The 23,358-nt window shown below is 46.5% G+C and overlaps 1 protein-coding gene across 1 annotated transcript; it reads left to right on the top strand.

The window, feature by feature from the left end:
* The first annotated feature begins 492 nt into the window (after positions 1–492).
* On the top strand, positions 493–21,977 carry LOC143973523 (DC-STAMP domain-containing protein 2-like). Its single transcript, XM_077474442.1, has 14 exons — positions 493–967; positions 5,819–5,989; positions 13,342–13,443; positions 13,851–14,039; positions 14,689–14,754; positions 14,995–15,208; positions 16,478–16,635; positions 18,136–18,300; positions 18,414–18,581; positions 19,086–19,186; positions 20,057–20,187; positions 20,281–20,502; positions 20,634–20,861; positions 21,594–21,977. The coding sequence occupies exons 1-14, from the start codon at positions 493–495 to the stop codon at positions 21,772–21,774; spliced, it is 2,571 nt and encodes an 856-aa protein (XP_077330568.1). The 3' UTR covers positions 21,775–21,977.
* Positions 21,978–23,358: the final 1,381 nt, after the last annotated feature.

Genomic DNA, 23,358 nt, shown 5'->3' with positions numbered 1-23,358 from the left:
AATAATAAATAATAATATACATGTGAGATAACAGTGAGTGGTGAACACGTCATAATATATTATTTTCTATTTAAAAAATTGCAGAATTGAACAAGTGTTTGAAAGGTGAAAAGATTTGTTGTGGACAGGAAGGGGTTAAGTTTTTTTTTCTAACTGCCAGATTCATATTCTGAGCTCCCAACTGCCACTGTTGCTATGGCAACAGTGTCTCTGTCTTCCTGCGCAGTGATTGGCTCCTCCCACTAGTGACATCACAGCAGGCACATATAACCTTTAGCGGTTGCAGGCTGTCAGTGTCAGTTAGTGCTAGAGCTGGAAGTGTGAGGTTGTGTCTTTGTGACGCTCTCATAATTCTTTGGAATTCTCAAGTTTTTTTGAGAAATCTCAGCGGAAGTAACTGATATTTTTACCTGGTGATAACCAGTAGTACTTTGCTTTTTTTTTTTGCGATCTTTAGTATTTTTATTGGTAATTTACCAAAGATACAAAAAAATGAGCGGCACCTATCAGAGCCCTCGTGAGTATGTGGGCGGGTGTTGTAGGACGTTCTGCTCCTACGTCAACCCGTGCATTGCGTTCCGGGCCTGCTGCGGCGCGTGTTCGCAATGTTGCCAGTGTTCCGAGATCTGTGACCGGGACTGCTGCCCTGATTGGTGCCCCAAGGCTGCCGATCTGAAGGACCCCACTCAGATCACAGCGCTTGACCATTTCGACGACGACGACAAAAGAGCCGGAGGGCTGAAGGAGAGAAGCCGGTGGGCCAAATTCCTATCCAGCTTCTTTGCGTTCCTGATGGGCTTGGTCATCACCAGCATCTACGGCTATCTGGTGATCTTCTACGACAGCTACAACATCTATTTCGGCATCTACTCCACCATCGCCATGGGCTTCTTCCTCTGCATCGGCATGGCCTTCTCCATCACCATCCGGGTCACCGTCTTCTTGATGATTCCCCATCTCTTTTCCGGTGAGTTTCTAGAAGTCTCCAATGGCAGTGGCATTTTTTTTCCTCTTTTTATTTTTTTGGGTTTTGAGACTTAAAAACACTTTATTTTCATTAAGACAATGTGCACTTTGGTGCATTTTCATGCGGTTTGAAGCATTCTGGTGCAGGTCGCACTTCTGTTAGAAGCACTGGTATGAACCAGGGTAGGGTTGCCACCTAGGGTTGCCACCTGACCGGTTTTGACCCGGACAGTCCGGGTTTGGACTCATGTGCCCGGTTTTCAAGCCACCTGAAACCCGGGCACATATAGCTGCAATTCAAACTTGAGCGGCGCATCCCGATTCCCGCACACGCGATCAGTTTTACACATTTATTACTGCCTGTGCGCTCTGCCAACGAGCCAAGCTCAGCGATGAACAGCAGGCGACATGCGTACCTATTCAGCCTGTGATTGGCTGACTAGGTCAGGTGCGGGCGGCGGACACGAGGATCTCCGATTAGCTCGGGGAACCTGCTCACACGTGGAGGCGGAGCTGGACTGTGGGTGATCGCGGCCGCCTGGAGTCCCGCCTCCTTGCCTGGCGTGTGCTCTGCCGTGTCTCATCAAGACCTCAGGTATCTTTCTCATGTGCCCTCTCACCCCCCTCTGTCAGCCACTCCCCCTCTTTAAAACACTCCACATCTGTCAGCTCCCCTCACAGTTACCCCCCCATATCGGTTACCCCCCCTCTGTCAGCTCCCCCCCTGTCAGTTACCCCCCCTGTCAGCTACCCTCCCCTGTCAGCTCCACTCCCCTCTCAGTTACCCCCCCTATCAGTTACCCCCCCTCTGTCAGCTTCCCTGTCAGTTACCCCCCTCTGTCAGCTCCCCTCCCCTTTCAGTTACCCCCCTCTGTCACTTACCCCCCTATCGGTTACCCCCCTCTGTCAGCTCCCCTCCCCAGTCAGCTACTCCCCTGTCAGCTACCCCCCATCAGTTGCTCCCCTCCCCAGTCAGCTACCCCCCGTAAGCCACTCCCCCTGTCAGCTCCCCTCCCCTGTCAGGTACTCCCCTCTATCAGCCCCCCTCTGTCAGTTACCCCCCTCTTTTAGCTACCCTCGCCAGTCAGCTACCCCCCCCCTGTAAGCCACTCCCCCTCTGTCAGTTACCCCCCTCTGTCAGCTCCCCTCCCCTGTCAGCTACCCCCATCAGCTATTCCCCCCTCTGTCAGCTCCCCAACTCTGTCAGTTACCCCCCCCCCCATCAGCTCCCCTGTCAGCTCCCCTCCCCTGTCAGCTACTCTCCCCTCATTCAGCTATTCTCCCCCATTCAGCTACCCTCCCCTCTCTGTCAGCTACTCCTCACCTCTCTGTCAGTTACCTCCTTCTGTCAGCTACTCCTCCCCCCTCTCTGTCAGCTACTCCTCCCCCCTCTCTGTCAGCTACTCCCCCCCCTGTCAGATACTCCCCCCCTCTGTCAGCTCCCCTCCCTAGTCAACAACCCCCCCCTCTGTCAGCTACCCCTCCTCATTCAGCTATTCTCTCCCTTCATTCAGCTATTCTCCCCCCTCTGTCAGCTCCCCTCCCCTGTCAGCTACTCCCCCCTCTTTCAGCTACCCCCTCTGTCAGTTACCACCCCTCTGTCAGCTCCCCTCCCCTGTCAGCTCCCCTCCCCTGTCAGCTCCCCTCCCCTGTCAGCTACCCCCCTCTGTCAGCTACCCCCCTCTGTCAGTTACCCCCCCTGTCAGCTCCCCTCCCCTCTGTCAACTACTCCCCCCTCATTCAGCTATTCACACCTCTCTGTCAGCTACTCTGCCCCCTCTGTCAGCTACTCTGCCAGCTACTCTGCCTCCTCTGTCAGCTACTCTGCCAGCTACTCTGCCCCCTCTGTCAGCTACTCTGCCCCCTCTGTCAGCTACTCTGCCAGCTACGCTGCCCCCTCTGTCAGCTACTCTGCCAGCTACTCTGCCCCCTCTGTCAGCTACTCTGCCCCCTCTGTCAGCTACTCTGCCCCCTCTGTCAGCTACTCTGCCCCCTCTGTCAGCTACTCTGCCCCCTCTGTCAGCTACTCTGCCCCCTCTGTCAGCTACTCCTCCCCTCTCTGTCAGCTACCCCCTCACCCTGTCAGCTACCCCCTCCCCCTCCCCCTGTCAGCTACCCCCCTCTGTCAGCTACCCCTCCACAGTTAGCTACCCCCCCTCTGTCAGCTACTCCCCCCCTCTGTCAGCTACCCCCCCTCTGTCAGCTACCCCCCCTCTGTCAGCTACTCCCCCTGTCAGCTACCCCCCCTGTCAGTTACCCCCCTCTGTCAGCTCCCCTCCCCAGTCAGCTACCCCCCTCTGTCAGCTATCCCCCTTCATTCAGCTATTCTCTCCCCTCATTCAGCTATTCTCCCCCCCCCCCCCGTCAGCTACTCTCCCCTGTCAGCTCCCCTCCCCTGTCAGCTACCCCCATCAGCTATTCTCCCCTCTGTCAGCTATTCCCCCCTCTGTCAGCTATTCCCCCTTCTGTCAGCTATTTCCCCTTCTGTCAGCTACTCACCCCATTCAGCTATTCTCACCCCTCTGTCAGATACTCCCCCCCCCCCTCTGTCAGCTACCCTACCCTGTCAGCTCCCCTCCCCAGTCAACTACCCCCCCCCTCATTCAGCTACTCTCCCCCCTCTGTCAGCTACTCTCCCCCCTCTGTCAGCTACTCTCCCCCCTCTGTCAGCTACTCTCCCCCCTCTGTCAGCTACTCTCCCCTGTCAGCTCCCCTCCCCTTTCAGCTAACCCCATCAGCTATTCCCCCTTCTGTCAGCTATTCCCCCTTCTGTCAGCTATTCCCCCTTCTGTCAGCTACCCCCCCTCTGTCAGCTACTCAGCCCATTCAGCTATTCTCACCCCTCTGTCAGCTACTCCCCCTCCTCTGTCAGCTACCCTACCCTGTCAGCTCCCCTCCCCAGTCAACTACCCCCCCTCATTCAGCTACTCTCCCCCCTCTGTCAGCTACTCTCCCCCCTCTGTCAGCTACTCTCCCCTCCCCTTTCAGCTAACCCCATTAGCTATTTCCCCCTCTGTCAGCTATTCCTCCTTCTGTCAGCTACCCCCCTCTGTCAGCTCCCCCCACCCCTCTGTCAGCTACTCCCCCCATTCAGCTATTCTCACCCCTCTGTCAGCTATTCTCACCCCTCTGTCAGCTATTCTCACCCCTCTGTCAGCTACTCACCCCCCCTCTGTCAGATACTCCCCCTCCCCAGTCAGCTCCCCTCCCCAGTCAGCTCCCCTCCCCAGTCAGCTCCCCTCCCCAGTCAGCTACTCTCCCCAGTCAGCTACTCTCCCCCCTCTGTCAGCTACTCTCCCCCCATCAGCTATTCCCCCTCTGTCAGTTACCCTGCCCCTCTGTCAGCTACACTCCCTAATGGGGGGGTCCTCTATGGGGGACCCCTACATTTTCGAGGGGGTAACACTGACCCGTATTTTATGAAGGGGGTGACAATGACCCCTGGTTTATAGGAGGTAACACTGTCCAATAAAGCGTGCCACATTATTGCTCTCCTTAGTGCACCCAAAGGTGTCCCAGGTCTTTACAATGCACATTTACAATGTATACTACAAAAAATTTGCCATGCACCGCTAAAGTGTTCGGGTTTGGCTTGATGAAAAGGTGGCAACCCTAAGCAATCATCCCTCCGAACACATATTAATTACATGGGTTCTGGGGCTGATTAAGGTGGTAATTAAACTCACTTGGTGCCAGGGGCAGACTGAAAACTCATGGGGCAATAGGAGATTATGGGGCCCCCGGGCAATAGGAGATTATGCCCCCCCCCCCTGGGCAATAGGAGATTATGGGCCCCCCCCGGGCAATAGGAGATTATGGGGCCCCCAGGCAATAGGAGATTATGGGGCCCCCGGGCAATAGGAGATTATGGGCCCCCCGGGCAATAGGAGATTATGGCCACACAGTATATATACACACACACACACAGCATAGCATACACACACTGAAAAGGTACTGAGAGGCGGGGCAGCTATAATCTTTGGATTTTTTTTAAAAAAATGCAGATTTTTACATACTGTCCCTGGTTTTATTGAGGCTGGCAACCCTAATGGGGCCCCTTGGTGGCATGGGACCCTCAGGCAGTGCCCAAGAGCCCGAATTGGGAGTCCGCCCCTGCTTGGTACCTTATCTGCATTAAATTAGCCTCGGAACCCGTGTAATTCATATGTGTTCGGGTTTAAAGGGATGAGGTGGCAACTCTAGTACAAAGGGCCATTGCAATACATGGTGACCACTGTCTGTTTTGGGCATCGTTATCCTTCAGGGCCATATGAATAGACAGCGAACACCGCACATGCGTTCCAGAAGCAGTTTCAGAAACGCACTGGAAAGCACTTGGTGTAGATGAACCCAAAGACAGTACGTTACCACACTCGGGGCTTTTTCACGCTGCAGTTTCTGCATTACCGACGCATTTTTTCCATGCACTTTCACACTCATTTTTATACGTTTTCAATGCATACTTGTGCGTTTCTTCCTCTTTTTTATTTTTTTATTTTGACACCTTAAAGTGGAGGGCCACCCAAAAAAAAAAATTAATTGATAAAATAATTAAAAAAGATAATAATAATAAAATAAAAAAGGAAAAAAAATTCACTTACCTGAAACGCTGTTGCTAAGCAGTCTTCCTAATCTGCCTCTTCCTATTCCGCGGAGGTTCCTCCTCTTCGTTGAGCGGCCCCGTTGCCTTTTGGGACATTTGTGTCCCAGAAGGCAATGGGGTCAATGTTAAGTTAATGACGCCACCAATGCAGGTCACATGCCCAGTCGCATGGTGCAGACCTTTCATGCAATTCAGTTCTTGTTCTAAAAAATGTCTTGTTGTATTAATTAAAAATTCTCTCTCTCTTAGGATACGCGAGGACCATCATCCTGCTCATCATCCTTTCCATGGCCATGAACGGACCGGCTGCCAACTTGTTGGAGAACGTTCAGCGGGTCACGAATTCCAGCGCCTGTGGTGTGCAAGTTGTCATGAATCAGACCATCGAGATCGTGGAGCGCGTCAAGGAACCGCTAAGGAGTAAGTAGAATTATTGTGGCCCTTAGGGCCCCTTCATGACGGCAGTGCTGGGACAAGGCCATTTGGTGCCCAGGGCGAAGATGACAATCTGCGCCCCCACCCCCCGTTTTTAAGAAAGAAGCAATGTCTTTTCAAAACAAGAATATACTTAAAACACTACAAATTCAATTATCACCCTACACACAGTATTTCACCCTTTACATGACCCCCCCCCACCCCCCACACACTATTGTTACTCTTATGCCTGCTAACAACCCACCCAGGGCTGTCTTTAATATTGTTTGGACCCTGGGCAAGCATTTTCCTGGGCTCCCTCCCATGCAATTTTGCTCTTCACCCCAACATCCCAAAAAAACGTACACACACTCTGTATAGCCCCCCTGTCCACGGACACCTCTGTACCCCCCGTCCACCTCTCTACCCCCCGACCACGTCTGTACCCCCCCATCCACAGCCACCTCTGTACCCCCCATCCACAGCCACCTCTGTACCCCCCCATCCACAGCCACCTCTGTACGCCACCATCCACAGCCACCTCTGTACTCCCCATCCACCTCTCTACCCCCCGCCTACGTCTGTATCCCTCCTGTCCACAGCCAATTCTGTACCCCCCCCCCCCCTGTCCACAGCCTCCTCTGTATACCCCCCCTTCCATAGCCACCTCTGTACACCCCCCTTCCACATCCACCTCTGTATACACCCCCCCCCATCCACAGCCACCTTTGTATACCCCCCTTCCACATCCACCTCTGTACACCCCCCTTCCATAGCCTCCTCTGTACACCCCCTTCCATAGACTTCTCTGTTCCCCCTTCCATAGCCTCCTCTCTATAACCCCCTTCCATAGCCTCCTCTGTACACCCCCTTCCATAGCCCCCTCTGTATACCCCCCCTTCCATAGCCTCTTCTCTATACCCCCCTTCCATAGCCTCCTCTGTATACCCCCCCTTTCATAGCCTCCTCTGTATACCCCCCCTTCCATAGCCTCCTCTGTATACCCCCCCTTCCATAGCTTCCTTTGTATACCCCCCTTCCATAGCCTCCTCTGTATAACCCCCTGTCCACAGCCACCTATGTATACCCCCCTTATATAGCCTCCTCTGTATACCCTCCTGTCCACAGCCACCTCTGTATACCCTCCTGTCCACAGCCACCTCTGTATACCCCCTCCATAGCCTCGTCTGTATACCTCCCCTTCCATAGCCTCCTCTGTATAACCCCCTGTCCACAGCCACCTCTGTACACCCCCCTTCCATAGTCACCTCTGTATACCCCCCTGTCTGTAGCCTCCTCTGTATACCACCCCCTTCCATAGCCTCCTCTGTATACCCTCGGCCACCGATCTGCCTCTCTCCCTGTCACAGGCCAGCTACTCTGATCCTGCAGCTTCTGACAGAGGGAGAAGCAAGATGAGTCAGCTCTTACACACACACAACCCACAGCTCTTCTCCTCCCGTCAGTGTGGCAGCTTGTGCTAACCCGGCCGGGAGAGCAAACGGGGAGGACGGAACAGCTGTGTTCGTGACCTCTACACCAGGAGAACTATTCTAAGGCAGCGCGGGCTTCAGGGGCAGCTGCTTTTGCCCTGCATTAAAGATGGCCCTGATATTGCCCCTCTCACACTTCGCCCAGGGCACCAGCCCACCCCTTGTACCGGCTCTGCCGCCCAGGGCACCAGTCCCTCCCGCCCACCCCTTGTACCAGCTCTGCCGCCCAGGGCACCCGCCCCTCCCTCCCGCCCACCCCTTGTACCGGCTCTGCCGCCCAGGGCACCCGTCTCTCCCACCCATCTCTTGTACCGGCTCTGCATAGCAGATCCCTGATTGATGAATTGCATTGGTGCACTCAGTGCATCGCAACAACAAATCTGCACTGCAATGCACCACCCTCCTCCATGCACCTCAATTGCAGCGCACTGAGCTGCAACAAACACCAGCCTACATATTTTTTGGGTGTCGAGTTGCATTGCAGCCGTTTCTTTCAGCCCCCGGAAGGTTTACCTCCCTTCAATGACCAGGCCATTTTTTTTTTTTTTTGATACAGCACTGCGTTACTTTAACTGGCAATTGCGAGTTCGTGAAATGTTGCACCCAAATAAAATTGATCTCCTTTTTCTTTTTTCCTACGAGCTTTCTTGGTATTTGATCACCTGCGTTTTTTTTTTTGCACTATAAACAAAAAAATAGCGACGATTTTGAAAAAAAAAAAACCACAATATTTTGTACTTTTTTGTACAATATTTTGTACAAACGATATTTTTATGGCTGTTTTTTTTTTTTTTTTACTAGTAATGGCAGCAATCAGTGTTTTTTTTAGCGTGACTGCGACATTGCAGCGGACAAATTGGACACCTAACTGACACTTCTGGCACTTTTTTGGGGAACCAGTCACATTATTACATCAATCAGTGCTTAAAAAAATGCACTGTTACTGTACTAATGACACTGGTAGGGAAGGGGTTAACATCAGGGGCGATCATTGGCTGATAGCTGATCACATGGTAAAGGGCCAGGACCAGTGATCACAGAGCAGGGCACGCGGGCAGCAGGTCTATGGACGCCCTCCCGGCAAATTAACCTCTTCCCAACCAGCCGCCGCAGTTACACTGTGGCAGGTTGGCTCCCCTGCGTGAACCGTCGCAGATATATGTCGGTACGCAGGGGCAGGATAGCAGGCGCGTGCTCGCCCGCTGCACAGCTGGGGGTGCCGATGCTCGTGGCACGACGGTCGAGGTGACCGCCAGCCACGAGCGATTGTGAGCAGGAGACGCAGATCAGGGACAAGTGTGCGTAAACACACAAATCTCTGTTCTGACAGGAGTGACAGATCGTGTGTTCCTATGAGCTAGGAACCACGATCCGTCACTTCCTCTAGTCAGTCCCCTCCCCCCTTCAGTTAGAATCACCTCCCAGGGAACACAGTTAACCCCTTGATCGCCCCCTAGTGGTTAACCCCTTCACTGCCAATGCCATTTATACAGAAGTCGGTGCATTTTTTTACAACTGATCGCTGTATCAATGCCAGTGGTCCCAAAAACATGTCAAAATTGTCCAATGCGTCCACCATAATGTCGCAGTCAAGGATCGCAGATCGCCCCCATTACTAGTAAAAAAATAAATAAATAAATAAATATGCTATAAATCTATCCCCTATTTTGTAGACGCTATAACTTTTGCGCAAACCAATCAATATACGCTTATGGCGATTTTTTTTTTTTTTTTTTCTTTTACCAAAAATATGTAAAAAAATACATATCGGCTTAAACTGAGAAAAATTTAGCTTTTTTTTTTAAAAAAAGGGGATATTTATTATAGCAAAAAGTACAAAATATTGTGTTTTTTTTTTTTTTTTTTCAAAATTGTTGCTCTTTTTTTATTTATATCGCAAAAAATAAAAAACGCAGGGGTGATCAAATACCACCAAAAGAAAGCTGTTTTTTGTGGGGAAAAAAAGGACGTCAATTTTGTTTGGGTGCAACGCCGCACGACCGCGCAATTGTCAGTTAAAGCGACGCAGTGCCGAATCACAAAAATAATGCTCTGGTCAGGGGCTGAAGCGGTTAAGCCTGCGCTGTAGCTGTCTTTCGGCTATATGGTGGGCTTCAAGTGGTTCATAACAAAGCAATTCTGTATATGAATAGATAGATATGTGAGGGATAGATAAATAGATAGATAGAGGGATTGATGGATAGATAGAGGGACCGATAGAAGGATCGATTGATAGAGAGATAGATAGATAGAGGGACCGATAGAAGGATCGATTGATAGAGAGATAGATAGATATAGGGATCGATAGATAGATAGAGGGATCGATGGATAGATAGAGGGATCGATAGAAGGATCGATTGATAGAGAGATAGATAGATAGAGGGATCGATAGATAGATAGAGGGATCGATAGATAGATAGAGGGATCGATAGATAGATAGAGGGATCGATAGATAGATAGAGGGATCGATAGATAGATAAAGGGATAGATAGATAGAAGGATCAATAGATAGATAGAGGGATAGATAGATAGAGGGATTGATAGATAGATAGAGGGATTGATAGATAGATAGAGGGATTGATAGATAGATAGAGGGATCGATAGATAGATAGAGGGATCGATAGATAGATAAAGGGATAGATAGATAGAAGGATCAATAGATAGATAGAGGGATAGATAGATAGAGGGATTGATAGATAGATAGAGGGATCGATAGAGGGATCGATGGATAGATAGAGGGATCGATAGATAGAGATAGATAGATAGAGGGATTGATAGATAGAGGGATTGATAGATAGAGGGATCGATAGATAGATAGATAGAGGGATCGATGGATAGAGGGATCGATAGATAGATAGATAGATAGATAGAGGGATTGATGGATAGATAGAGGGATCGATAGATAGATAGAGGGATCAATGGATAGATAGAGGGATCGATAGAAGGATCGATTGATAGAGGGATCGATTGATAGAGGGATCGATAGAGGGATCGATAGATAGATAGACAGAGGGATCGATGGATAGAGGGATCGATAGATAGATAGATAGAAGGATCGATGGATAGAGGGATCGATAGATAGATAGAGGGATCGATGGATAGATAGAGGGATCGATAGATAGATAGATAGATAGAGGGAACGATAGAAGGATCGCTTGATAGAGAGATAGATAGATAGATAGAGGGATCGATAGATAGATAGATAGAGGGATCAATGGATAGATAGAGGGATCGATAGATAGATAGATAGATAGAGGGATCGATAGATAGATAGAGGGATCAATGGATAGATAGAGGGATTGATAGAAGAATCGATTGATAGAGAGATAGATAGATAGATAGATAGAGGGATTAATGGATAGATAGAGGGATCGATTGATAGAGCTAGATAGATAGATAGAGGGATCAATGGATAGATAGATAGATAGATAGAGGGATCGATAGATAGATAGATAGATAGAGGGATCGATAGATAGATAGATAGATAGATAGATAGAGGGATCAATAGATAGAGGGATCGATAGATAGAGGGATCGATAGATAGAGGGATCAATGGATAGATAGAGGGATCGATAGAAGGATCGATTGATAGAGAGATAGATAGATAGATAGAGGGATCGATAGAGAGATAGATAGAGGGATCAATGGATAGATAGAGGGATCGATTGATAGAGAGATAGATAGATAGATAGAGGGATCGATAGATAGAGGGATCGATAGATAGAGGGATCGATAGATAGAGGGATCAATGGATAGATAGAGGGATCGATAGAAGGATCGATTGATAGAGAGATAGATAGATAGATAGATAGAGGGATCGATAGATAGATAGAGAGATAGATAGAGAGATAGATAGATAGATAGAGGGATCGAATGATAGAGAGATAGATAGATAGAGGGATCAATAGAACAATCGATTGATAGAGAGATAGATAGATAGATAGAGGGATCGATTGATAGAAAGAGTGATAGATAAATAGATAGATAGAGGGATCGATAGATAGATAGAGGGATCGATAGATAGATAAAGGGATAGATAGATAGAAGGATCAATAGATAGATAGAGGGATAGATAGATAGAGGGATTGATAGATAGATAGAGGGATCGATAGAGGGATCGATGGATAGATAGAGGGATCGATAGATAGAGATAGATAGATAGAGGGATTGATAGATAGAGGGATTGATAGATAGAGGGATCGATAGATAGATAGATAGAGGGATCGATGGATAGAGGGATCGATAGATAGATAGATAGATAGAGGGATTGATGGATAGATAGAGGGATCGATAGATAGATAGAGGGATCAATGGATAGATAGAGGGATCGATAGAAGGATCGATTGATAGAGAGATAGATAGATAGAGGGATCGATAGATAGAGGGATCGATAGATAGATAGACAGAGGGATCGATGGATAGAGGGATCGATAGATAGATAGATAGAAGGATCGATGGATAGAGGGATCGATAGATAGATAGATAGAAGGATCGATGGATAGAGGGATCGATAGATAGATAGAGGGATCGATGGATAGATAGAGGGATCGATTGATAGAGAGATAGATAGATAGATAGAGGGATCGATAGATAGATAGATAGAGGGATCAATGGATAGATAGAGGGATCGATAGATAGATAGATAGAGGGATCGATAGATAGATAGAGGGATCAATGGATAGATAGAGGGATTGATAGAAGAATCGATTGATAGAGAGATAGATAGATAGATAGATAGAGGGATTAATGGATAGATAGAGGGATCGATTGATAGAGCTAGATAGATAGATAGAGGGATCAATGGATAGATAGAGGGATCAATGGATAGATAGATAGATAGATAGAGGGATCGATAGATAGATAGATAGATAGAGGGATCAATAGATAGATAGATAGATAGAGGGATAGATAGATAGAGGGATCGATAGATAGAGGGATCGATAGATAGAGGGATCGATAGATAGATAGAGGGATCAATGGATAGATAGAGGGATCGATAGAAGGATCGATTGATAGAGAGATAGATAGATAGATAGAGGGATCGATAGAGAGATAGATAGAGGGATCAATGGATAGATAGAGGGATCGATTGATAGAGAGATAGATAGATAGATAGAGGGATCGATAGATAGAGGGATCGATAGATAGAGGGATCAATGGATAGATAGAGGGATCGATAGAAGGATCGATTGATAGAGAGATAGATAGATAGATAGATAGATAGATAGATAGATAGAGGGATCGAATGATAGAGAGATAGATAGATAGAGGGATCAATAGAACAATCGATTGATAGAGAGATAGATAGATAGATAGAGGGATCGATTGATAGAAAGAGTGATAGATAAATAGATAGATAGAGGGATCGATAGATAGATAGAGGGATCGATAGATAGATAGAGGGATTGATAGAAGAATCGATTGATAGATAGAGGGATTGATAGATAGAGGGATCGATAGAAGGATCGATTGATAGAGAGATAGATAGATAGAGATAGATAGATAGATAGATAGAGGGATCGATAGAAGAATCGATTGATAGAGAGATAGATAGATAGAGATAGATAGATAGATAGAGGGATCGATGGATAGATAGAGGGATTGATAGAAGAATCGATTGATAGAGAGATAGATAGAGGGATGGATAGAGGGAGAGATAGATAGATAGATGGAAGGATAGATAGAGGGAGAGATAGATAGATATGAGATAGGTAGATAGATAGAAAATTGATAGATATTTATTATTATTATTAAAATGAAAGGTACACAAAGGCCAATATAAAGATCTTATTTCGGCGTTGAATCTTTGGGAATTGGACAATGGAGCATTTTAAACTTATGATGTATTTTTCTTCTCTCCTGCAGATGTTTTGAGCTACTTGAAGAATATTGCGGGAAAAGTAAAAACTGTCGCTGGAAAAGCTAAGAATTTCTTCCAAAAAGTCAGAGAACGGATGAAAGTGATTGGTAAGTAACATTTTCAGCTTCGGGGTTTGGTGGGTAGATGGGGGGCTCCTCAAGTGAAGGAAAATAAAAAGCAGACAGACGTCGCTAGATTTGTCTATTATCTGTAAAGATGACACCTGGGGGGGGGGGGGGCATATTTATAAAGCATTCAATGTTACATTCACATATTCGCTGTCATTAAAAATACATGCAGTGAATGTTTGGTGAATGTCACATTCAATGCTTTATCAATATAGCACCACAAATGATAGTTTTTACCCTTTCCTTGAAGGGTTAGTTCACCTCAATTACTAGACCAGAAGAGGTGGACGAGGATAGGAGGGGGGCTTTTTTTTTTTAAATTTTTTTATTTTACTTCTGCTGTCCATTCCTGTAGATGACATGACTGATTTTATTTTTTCTTGTAGGTAAGACACTCGGTCACATATGGGCCTTCATTCATAGCATCGGGGACATCTGCAATGAAGAGCTTTTGAATCCACATAAGAAGTGCACCAGGGCCTTCGCGGATGCCAAGAATAATTGCTTGGACATAGGAGCCGGCGTTCTTTGTAACATCGTAGACGGCTTCACATGGCTATGCGAAGTGGCTAAAGGTATGTTTGCTTTTTTTTTTTTTTTTTTGTTTTTTATTGTCAAAAAAATTAGGACTCGGCTGTCAGTGTGGTCAAGTTCATTTTCATGACCACCATTTTGCTTGTGATCGAAAATCGAATGTAGCAATGGATGAAAGGGGATATGTAATCCTTCATGAACTGGCACATTTCACGACTCATAAGGTCTTTTAAGAAATTCCACTTGAAACTTGTCTCCAGGAGAAAGAAGGCTAATTCATCTGACTCAGCAAACTTTCCTTGGTTGGTTGGTTGGTTGGTTGGTTGGTATGGGGAAAACACACCATATTCCCTGATAACCAAATTCTTAGGTGTTCATGAAGAGTTACATTGACCCCTGAACTGAAGTCTTGGAGAAACAAGGCTAATTTATCTGACCCATCAATCTTGCCTTCATTGGTTGGTTGGTTGCCTGGTATGGGGAAAACATACCAAAATACTCTGATAACTGAACTCTTGGAGAAACAAGGCTAATTTTTTTGACGCATCAAACATCCCTTGGTTGGTTGGTTGGTATTTGGAAAACACACCATATCCCCTGATAACCAAGTTCTTAGGTGTTCATGAAGAGTTACATTGACCTTATTACGACTTGACTCTAATCTTTATGCTTTCTGTTTTTCTTTTGCAGTTGCCACCGTCATCTGTGTCATACCATCCTACGTAGGAGAATATATACAGAAGAACATTAAAGCTCGTAAGTATAACAACATTTCTCAAAATTAAAGGCTAACTCCAACTTTTGGACCATGTTACCCCCATATTTAGGAGGTAACATACTACAAATGGACCCCTCCACATCCAAACCATCCACCCCGTAAAGGAGTGTGGTGGTTCTTCTCCCTGGTTTGTAAAAGGTGGACTTAGCCTTCAAAATTTTTGTAAACCCGTAAAAAGAATCAGCAATAAATCTCTAACCTTGTTTCTCTTCTTGCAGCTGTCATGGTTGTTTTGCATGATCTGAAGAATAAATTTGACTACAATATGACCATCAACTACGATCTTGGCGGAATAGTCAACTCTAGCAAGAGTGTATTCACCATTGCTAGAGACATCATGGAGGAAGTGAAACAGGATCTCGATCCTTACCGGGAGATCTCGCATATATTCTCCTACTCTGTCTTCCTTATCTTCATCATCACCTACTATTTGTAAGTACCATTTATTTTCCTTTCTTTTTTTTTTTTTAAAGTAATGGGCTATCTTTTTTCTACCACTTTATCTACAGGGCCTACAAGCTACCAGCTTGGACTTTTAGCTCCTCAACAGCTTTAGGCCCCATGTACACCTCAGCCAGGGGCGGCTGGTGCTCAAAATTTGGTTTGGGAGAAAACTAACAAAAAAATTCTGGGGAAAACAATTGCAGCCTCACTGTGCCCATCAAATGCAGCCTCACTATGCCCCATTACATGCAGCCACTGTGCCCCATCACATGCAGCCTGTGTGCCCATCATATGCAGCATGTGTGCCTATCATATTCATGCCTCTGTGTTCCCTCGCCGTCTGACCGGCGTTCAGAGCTAGAGATAGACCATGTCCTGTGTATACCATTTGTAACCCCCTTGGAGCTAGAGATAGACCATGTCCTTTGTATACCATTTGTAACCCCCTTGGAGCTAGAGATAGACCATGTCCTGTGTATACCATTTGTAACTCGCCTTGGAGCTAGAGATAGACCATGTCCTGTGTATACCATTTGTAACTCGCCTTGGAGCTAGAGATAGACCATGTCCTGTGTATACCATTTGTAACTCGCCTTGGAGCTAGAGATAGACCATGTCCTGTGTATACCATTTGTAACTCGCCTTGGAGCTAGAGATAGACCATGTCCTGTGTATACCATTTGTAACTCGCCTTGGAGCTAGAGATAGGCCATGTCCTGTGTATACCATTTGTAACTCGCCTTGGAGCTAGAGATAGGCCATGTCCTGTGTATACCATTTGTAACTCGCCTTGGAGCTAGAGATAGGCCATGTTCTGTGTATACCATTTGTAACTCGACTTGGAGCTAGAGATAGGCCATGTCCTGTGTATACCATTTGTAACTCGCCTTGGAGCTAGAGATAGGCCATGTCCTGTGTATACCATTTGTAACTCGCCTTGGAGCTAGAGATAGACCATGTCCTGTGTATACCATTTGTAACTCGCCTTGGAGCTAGAGATAGACCATGTCCTGTGTATACCATTTGTAACTCGCCTTGGAGCTAGAGATAGACCATGTCCTGTGTATACCATTTGTAACTCGCCTTGGAGCTAGAGATAGACCATGTCCTGTGTATACCATTTGTAACTCGCCTTGGAGCTAGAGATAGACCATGTCCTGTGTATACCATTTGTAACCCACCTTGGAGCTAGAGATAGATCATGTCCCGTGTATACCATTTGTAACCCTTGCCTTCTTTCTTTCTTTTTTTTTCCAGGGCTTTCAGTTATCTTAGAAATTATACCAACGATGACAACTTTGACAACGTTTACATCACACGGAAATTCGTTGGTATAGATGCAAGGAGGCTCAAGCAAGGCTTGACAACCCTACTGCCTCTCTCCACAAAGGAATCTTACCACCTGATCCGACCAAGTAAGCATGAGTGGTCTTAACTTTTTTTTACCCATCTTTAAATGAAGTCAGGGCTTCAGATTCAAGGTTGGATCCCCTGCCATGTTATTTTTGCTTTCGGTTTCCCTTCTATGGAGTTTTACACTCTCTACCTGTCCTACTGACCATTGTCACCTGGACTGAAAGTGAGAGAAGATCTAAAACTCTAAAAGTCAGTGATGGCAAACCTTGGCACCCCAGATGTTTTGGAACTACATTTCCCATGATGCTCATGCGCTCTGCAGTGTAATTGAGCATCGTGGGAAATGTAGTTCCAAAACATCTGGGGTACCAAGGTTCACCATCGCTACTCTAATGCCTCGTACACACGATCGGACTTTCTGGCGGACAATCCGACAGACTTTGCAGCTGAGGTCCTCCGGACTTTCAGATGAATGGACTTGGCCACAAACGATCATGCCAAAAGTCTGACGGATTCGAACGTGATGACGTAGAATAAGGAAGTTCATAGCCAGTAGCCAATAGCTGGTCTAGCGTCGGTTTTAGTCCATCGGACTAGCACACAGACAAAAGGATTGTCCGCTAAAAGCTGAGTCCGGCCGAAAAGTTGAAGCCAGTCTTATTTCTAGGTCCGCCGGACTTTTGGGAAGAAAAGTCCGCTGGAGTCCACACACGATCGAATTGTCCGATGGACTCTGGTCCGCCGGAAAGTCCGATTGTGTGTACATGGCTTAAAGGGATTGTAAAGTGATTTTTATTTATTTTTTAAAATAACAAACATGTTATACTTACCTCCACTGTGCAGCTCGTTTTGCACATAGTGGCCCCGAACCTGCTCTTCTGGGGTCCCTCGGCGGCTGTCTCGGCTTCCTCCCGCAAGTGCTTCTCACATTCATGCAAGCTCCCTCCCATGGTGAGAAGCATCTTTGGGCACGCTCCCATGATACAGCCGGCGGCTATAGCCGCTCGCTGTATTACACGGCCCGGCGCTCCGCATCAGTGGATGTGATTGACAGCAGCGCGAGCCAATGGCTGCGCTGCATTCCATCCATCCACTCCAGCCAATCAGCGGCCAGGCTGAACGGTGGAAAGGACGACGGGGATGAGCGCGGGATTTTCGAGGGATGAGGTAAGTAAAACGGGGGGGGGGGGGCACAGACACTGTCAGATGTTTTTTCACCTTAATGCATAGAATGCATTAAGGTGAAAAAACATTTACAACCCCTTTAAGTTGTCTTGAGAACAGCAACAGGAGGGGAAATCCACTAATGGGGGCACTCAGGTAACACCATGGCAATGTGCCACTTTGGAGACATTTCCTCTCACTTCCTGTCACGTCTAGAAAACAGGAAGTGAAGAAAAACCCTCTCAAACAGGACAAAGATGGCAAAAATAATCTGACAGAGAATAAAACCCTTTCCCTACTTAATTTGAAATGGAAAAAAAATAATTAGATGTCGATATAAGATGATCATGATGTAACGTCACTCATCATTTTTATTTTTCTGTTCCACTTTACAGTGGCCTGGACATTGACCAGAAAGGAGAAAAAGGGATATTCGTTTGAGATCATGAATATAGTCCGGACCCTGCTGATCGTCTCTTTTATTATCGCTGCCGCCTATGGTGTGTACTGGGCCATAGCAGCGATTTCTTCTGTCCTGAATGGAGACATTGTTGTGAAAGGTAAGTATCCCCAACATATCCTGAGGCTGAACACATAATAATAATAATAATAATAATAATAGTATAAATGCTGATATGACAATAATGACCTCTAATTCTTCTTTCTTCGCCAGCACCGTATTTTATGAAAGTCAACATTACAGGAAGCGGATTTATCAATGACATCCTTGCCCAGCTGGCAGACGCGCTGGATGACATCGGGCAAAAAGACTACACCGTGATCTCCAAGCAATGCATCCCTGTACCTTCGGAGCCAAATTACTTTGGATATATCATAATTGGTAAGTTACTGTTTTCCGACAAGCTCCTAGAGAATTTTATTTCTGGAGGAGATACCTTTAATTGCTACACTGGAGTTGTATAATCCAGAGCAGCTTTTCTATCCCTGAGGAACCCTTGAAATAGTTTATTAGGTCTTAGGGGGAAACCCCTACTAAAACCAATTTACTGCGAGTCAATGGGAAAAATGCCCTTTACAGCAATGGCCAGTTGGAAGAATACCTTTACAGTAGTGGTCTAAATGCCCCCTAACTAAAAAAAAGCACTAGTGTCTTGATTGTGCCATGTGATGTTGGCCCTGAACTATGCAGTAACCATGAAAAATCGTGAGGGGGGGGGTCTATTAGCCACAGATCAAGTAATCCCAAGCAATCACTGGAGGAACCCTGGTTGAGAATTACTGGTCCTGGGGGGATAAGTTGTTCTTCCTCTACTATAAACCAATCACCAGAGTTTTCCTCAGAAAACATAAGTATGACTAACCCTCTTCTTTTCTCTGTTCACAGGTGGTTCGTTTATATTCGTCTTCTTCGCGTCGTTCTTTGGAGTCTACATCCACAGGCTGAAACGGAACATTTGCGCGAGTTACTATCCAGAAAGGGAGCAGGTAAGTTGACCACGTTCTGTCTATGACTTCAGCAGGCAGAAGACTAAAAAGCAGTTCCGCTATTTATTTATTTTTTTCTAATGTGAACCTTTTGCAAAGTTTCCTACCTGGAGATCCTGCCAGCAACAACGCTTTCAGCTGCAAGCTGCCTATCAATTAGCGGCAGCGTTGTTGGCCTGCCGTGCAAGCTCTTCCAGTTAGCCCTTGTACGCGCAGCCGGACATTCCGACAACAAAATCCATCAGATTTTGTCTATGGATTTTGTCCGAAACTGGTGTTGCATACACACAGTCGGACAAAGTTGTCGGAAAATCCGATCGTAGGTAACGTGGTGACGTTATTTCATTACGACGGGACTACGTTCAGGCTAGTAGCCAATAGCTTTGGTCTAGGAATTTGATCTGAGCATGCGTGGCACTTTGTCCGATCGGAATTCTCTACACACAATCGGACAAAGTCCGATCGGATCATGTTGTCGGAAAGTTTTATAGCCCAGCTCTAAAACTTTGTCTGTCGGATATTCCGATGGAAACAGTCCGATGGAGCCCACACATGGTCGGATTATCCGACAACACAGTCCGATCAGACATTTTCCGTCGGAATGTCCGACCGTGTGTACAAGGGCTTAGGCTGTTGGGCTTCCTATCTGATAGGACCCATATGCAGCCAAGTGGCCCATTTGGCAGGCTGACAACACTTCTGCTAATTGCAGGGGGGTGGGGAAGGGCAGCAGCTTTGTGTTGTCATCCTGCTTCAGGAGGCGACGTTACCTGTAAGGTCTCCAAGTGAGAAACTTTGCAACAGCTTCAGTCTTTATATTTAGTCTTGTCTAGAGTTCACTTTTATTAACTAAGATTTGTATTCTTTTAGGAACGGATATGCTTTCTGTTCAACAACCTGCTGACGAAAAGGATGAATCTGGAAAGATCTTTGAAGAAGAATGTACGGTTGAACACAGAAAACGTGGGCCGCTCAAACACCCTGATGACCCTTGCAGCAGAGTAAGTCTAATTTTTTTTTTGGTTCCGCTATGGAACTTTACTATATTGCCGTGCCAGTTAGTGAATGCGACTAACATGTTCTTCTGTCTATAGGATTCCTGGATTTGGCTTCCTGACGAAGCTTTTCGGATCGACGGAACGGTACTGCTTGGCGTGCGCCAAAAAGACCACGCCGGCCACCATTAAGGACTTTGTGGAATGCACAACCAACAGTTGCATAGGTCTGTACTGCAAGGACTGCTTTGAAATCCTACACAACATCTGCGTCATCTGTATGGGTCCATTAGCCTACAAAGTGGACCTCGACGAGGAACTGTAAGTTTTGTCATTCTATTTCTTCACACATCTAACATTCTTAAAACATGAATGGAAGTCTTTTTTTTTTTTTTTGGTTTTTAGTTTTTTTTTAATACTTACATTTTCTCTCTATTTTTTTTGCTCCTCAGACGTGATGAGAGGCTTGAACTTTGGATCGAGGCGATGAAGAGCTTGAAGGGAAAGAGGACAGAGAAGAGGAAGATGAAGGAAGCCCTGAAGAAGCGACTGAAGTACATCGTTAGAAGCCGGGGAAAGGAGACAGACGTTGTCCAGAAATACATTGGGGCCAGGCAGCAGGACAGCGATGGGGAAAGCTCCGGCTTCAGTGAACACGGATCGGATAGCTCGGAGTCTGAGTATGTATATCTTATAGAGCGACCTTGGAAAAAAAATTATCAACATATAGTATATAGTAGCCTTTCTCAATCTTTTAAGCCCAAGGGAATCCTTTAAATAATTTATTTGGGTGGGGGGTGGAGATCAATGTGCCACTGCTCATTGCTTATGGGGATCTTCTAATAACCTCTGGAGGAACCCTGGTTGAGAAATATCTTGTAGAGCAGCTTTGGAAAAAAAAATTAAGTCACATCATATATGTTTGAGTGTAGAGAACACTTTGTGAGCAGCTTTCTAGAATTTTTATTTAGTCTTTCTGGCTAGGTTGTGCTCAACAGTATTAATTTATTTTACATCATATATGGTACCAATTTTCAACGTTTTACCCCAGAGGGACCCTTGAAATCATTTCGATGAGCGGGTGAAAGTTTAATTTGCCAATGCTCACTGCCCAGGGGTCTTCTGACAACCTCTTGAGGAACCCTGGTTGACAAAGCTTGGCACATAATATGTATATCTAATAGAGCAGTTTTTAACTATTAAAAATTTGTCCTATAGTCCTTAGAAGAATTTCTCAATCTTTTTACCCCAGAGGAACCCTTGAAATAATTTTGATGGGCGGGTGAAAGATCAATCTGCCATTGCTCACTGCGCGGGGGTCTTCCATCTGAAGGAACCCCTGGTTGAGAAAGCCTGCTAAGAATTATTTGGGGGGCCATTACTAATATCACATTTCACTTTTCTTACTACAGACTCACAGACTATGACTATGATTACCAGTACAGATCAGACACCAGCGATTCAGAGGCGGAAAGCTGGCCAGCTCTTGAAGAATACAGAGAGCCTCCAGATCTCATTCCCCGAAGCAGCTTATTCCCTGGCAACAGGGGTAAGATTGGAGACCCGGGTGACGGGACATGGGCCAGCATCTGAAGAAAATCCAGATCTCCGTCCACGGCACATCTTTTTCCCTGGCTACAGAAGCAGGATTTGAGACTCGGAGATTGGATATGGGCCAGCGTGATGAAGAAGGCCATGGGAGGAGGCACCGTGAAGGCTAAGTTCACCTTTTAGAACACCTCAGTAGGGTGTTTAGATTTGTGCATTTGCATCTTTAGTAGAGTGTTTAATAGGGAGGGATGCGTTAGGGGAGGGGGGTAGAGGGTAGAAGGGAGGGGTAGAGGGAAGGAGAGGTTAGAAGAAGGGGGCTAGAGGGAAAGAGAGGGTAGAGGGGGGGTAGAGGGAAATAGGGGGTAGAAGAAGGGGGTAGAGGGAAATGGGGGGGTAGAAGAGGGGGGAGTAGAGGGAAATAGAGGGTAGAGGGGGTAGAGAGAAATAGGGGATAGAGGGAAGGAGAGGGTGGGGGGGGGGTAGAGGGAAGGAGAGGGTGGGGGGGGGGGTAGAGGGAAGGAGAGGGTAGAGGGAAATAGGGGGTAGCGGGAAATAGGGGGTAGAAGAGGAGGTAAGAGAGATAGGGGGGAGAGTGAGGTAGATGGAGGAGTTCTGTGTACAGTGCTCACTCACTGGTCTCCGGAGGCTCAGGCAGCACCATGTTGCAGCCAAGATGCAGTGCTCCTAGCCAGTGGGGCATGTCAGTAAATTTTCCATGTTTTGTGTAGAAGAATCGCAGGGGGTTGCCAACCCTGTGCTGCACACAGTGCTCTTCTATGGGTGCTCCAACAGATAGTTCCATTTCTCATACAGTAAAAGATCCCTGTGGTTCACCAGCCATATCCTCTCCCCTCGTCCTTCACAAAACAAAATAAAGTCTTGCATTCTTTTTCGCAGAATGCAAGGTGTGAAAGGAAAAGGGGAGAGGATGGGAAAGGGGCGGGCAAATAACAGGATCTCCCCTTATCCATTCACAGAACGCAGTGCATCCTTTGAAAAGGATACACAACTTTTTTGTGAATGGACACGGGGAGGGAAGGGGTTGTTGAACTACTACATCCTTTATTGTATAAGAACCAGTAACAACCTGTGTACATAATATAACTGGGTACTAAAATTTATAGGTAAAGTTGATCCAGGGAAAATCCGATTGCCTCTCGGGGGATCAGGAAGGAATTTTTCCCCCTGCTTTAGCAAATTGGATCATGCTCTGCTGGGGTTTTTTGCCTTCCTCTGGATCAACTGTGGGTATAGAATTGGGTATATGGGCTGGTATGATATTTATTCTATATATTTTTTTTTGGTTGAACTGGATGGACTTGTGTCTTTTTTCAACCTGACTGACTATGTAACTATGTAACCTGTAGAGAGCAGAAGCACCCTAATAGATAGCTCTGACTATGGAGAAGAGGTCCCTGCTAAGGTCAGGCGTATCCGACCATGTGGCCAGGTTGCTGAAGTGCTACAATCGCATGATGATTTCTGTATGCAGCAGAGTGCCGGTACTAAAGCCGCTCTACCTTTGGGTGAACTGGCAACCACTAGTGGCCCAGTACACCCTGGTCGTAGACAAACCAGCACTGTAGTAACACTTGGTGATGTGGCGAGTCCCCTAAATGCAGTACA

The sequence above is a fragment of the Lithobates pipiens genome, unplaced genomic scaffold (assembly GCF_037356315.1).
Source record: "Lithobates pipiens isolate NorthernLeopardFrog02 unplaced genomic scaffold, aLitPip1_a1.2 Scaffold_83, whole genome shotgun sequence".
Taxonomy (NCBI): domain Eukaryota; kingdom Metazoa; phylum Chordata; class Amphibia; order Anura; family Ranidae; genus Lithobates; species Lithobates pipiens.
The sequence above is the reverse complement of the archived record's forward strand: the minus strand, read 5'-3'. Positions and strand labels throughout refer to the sequence as shown.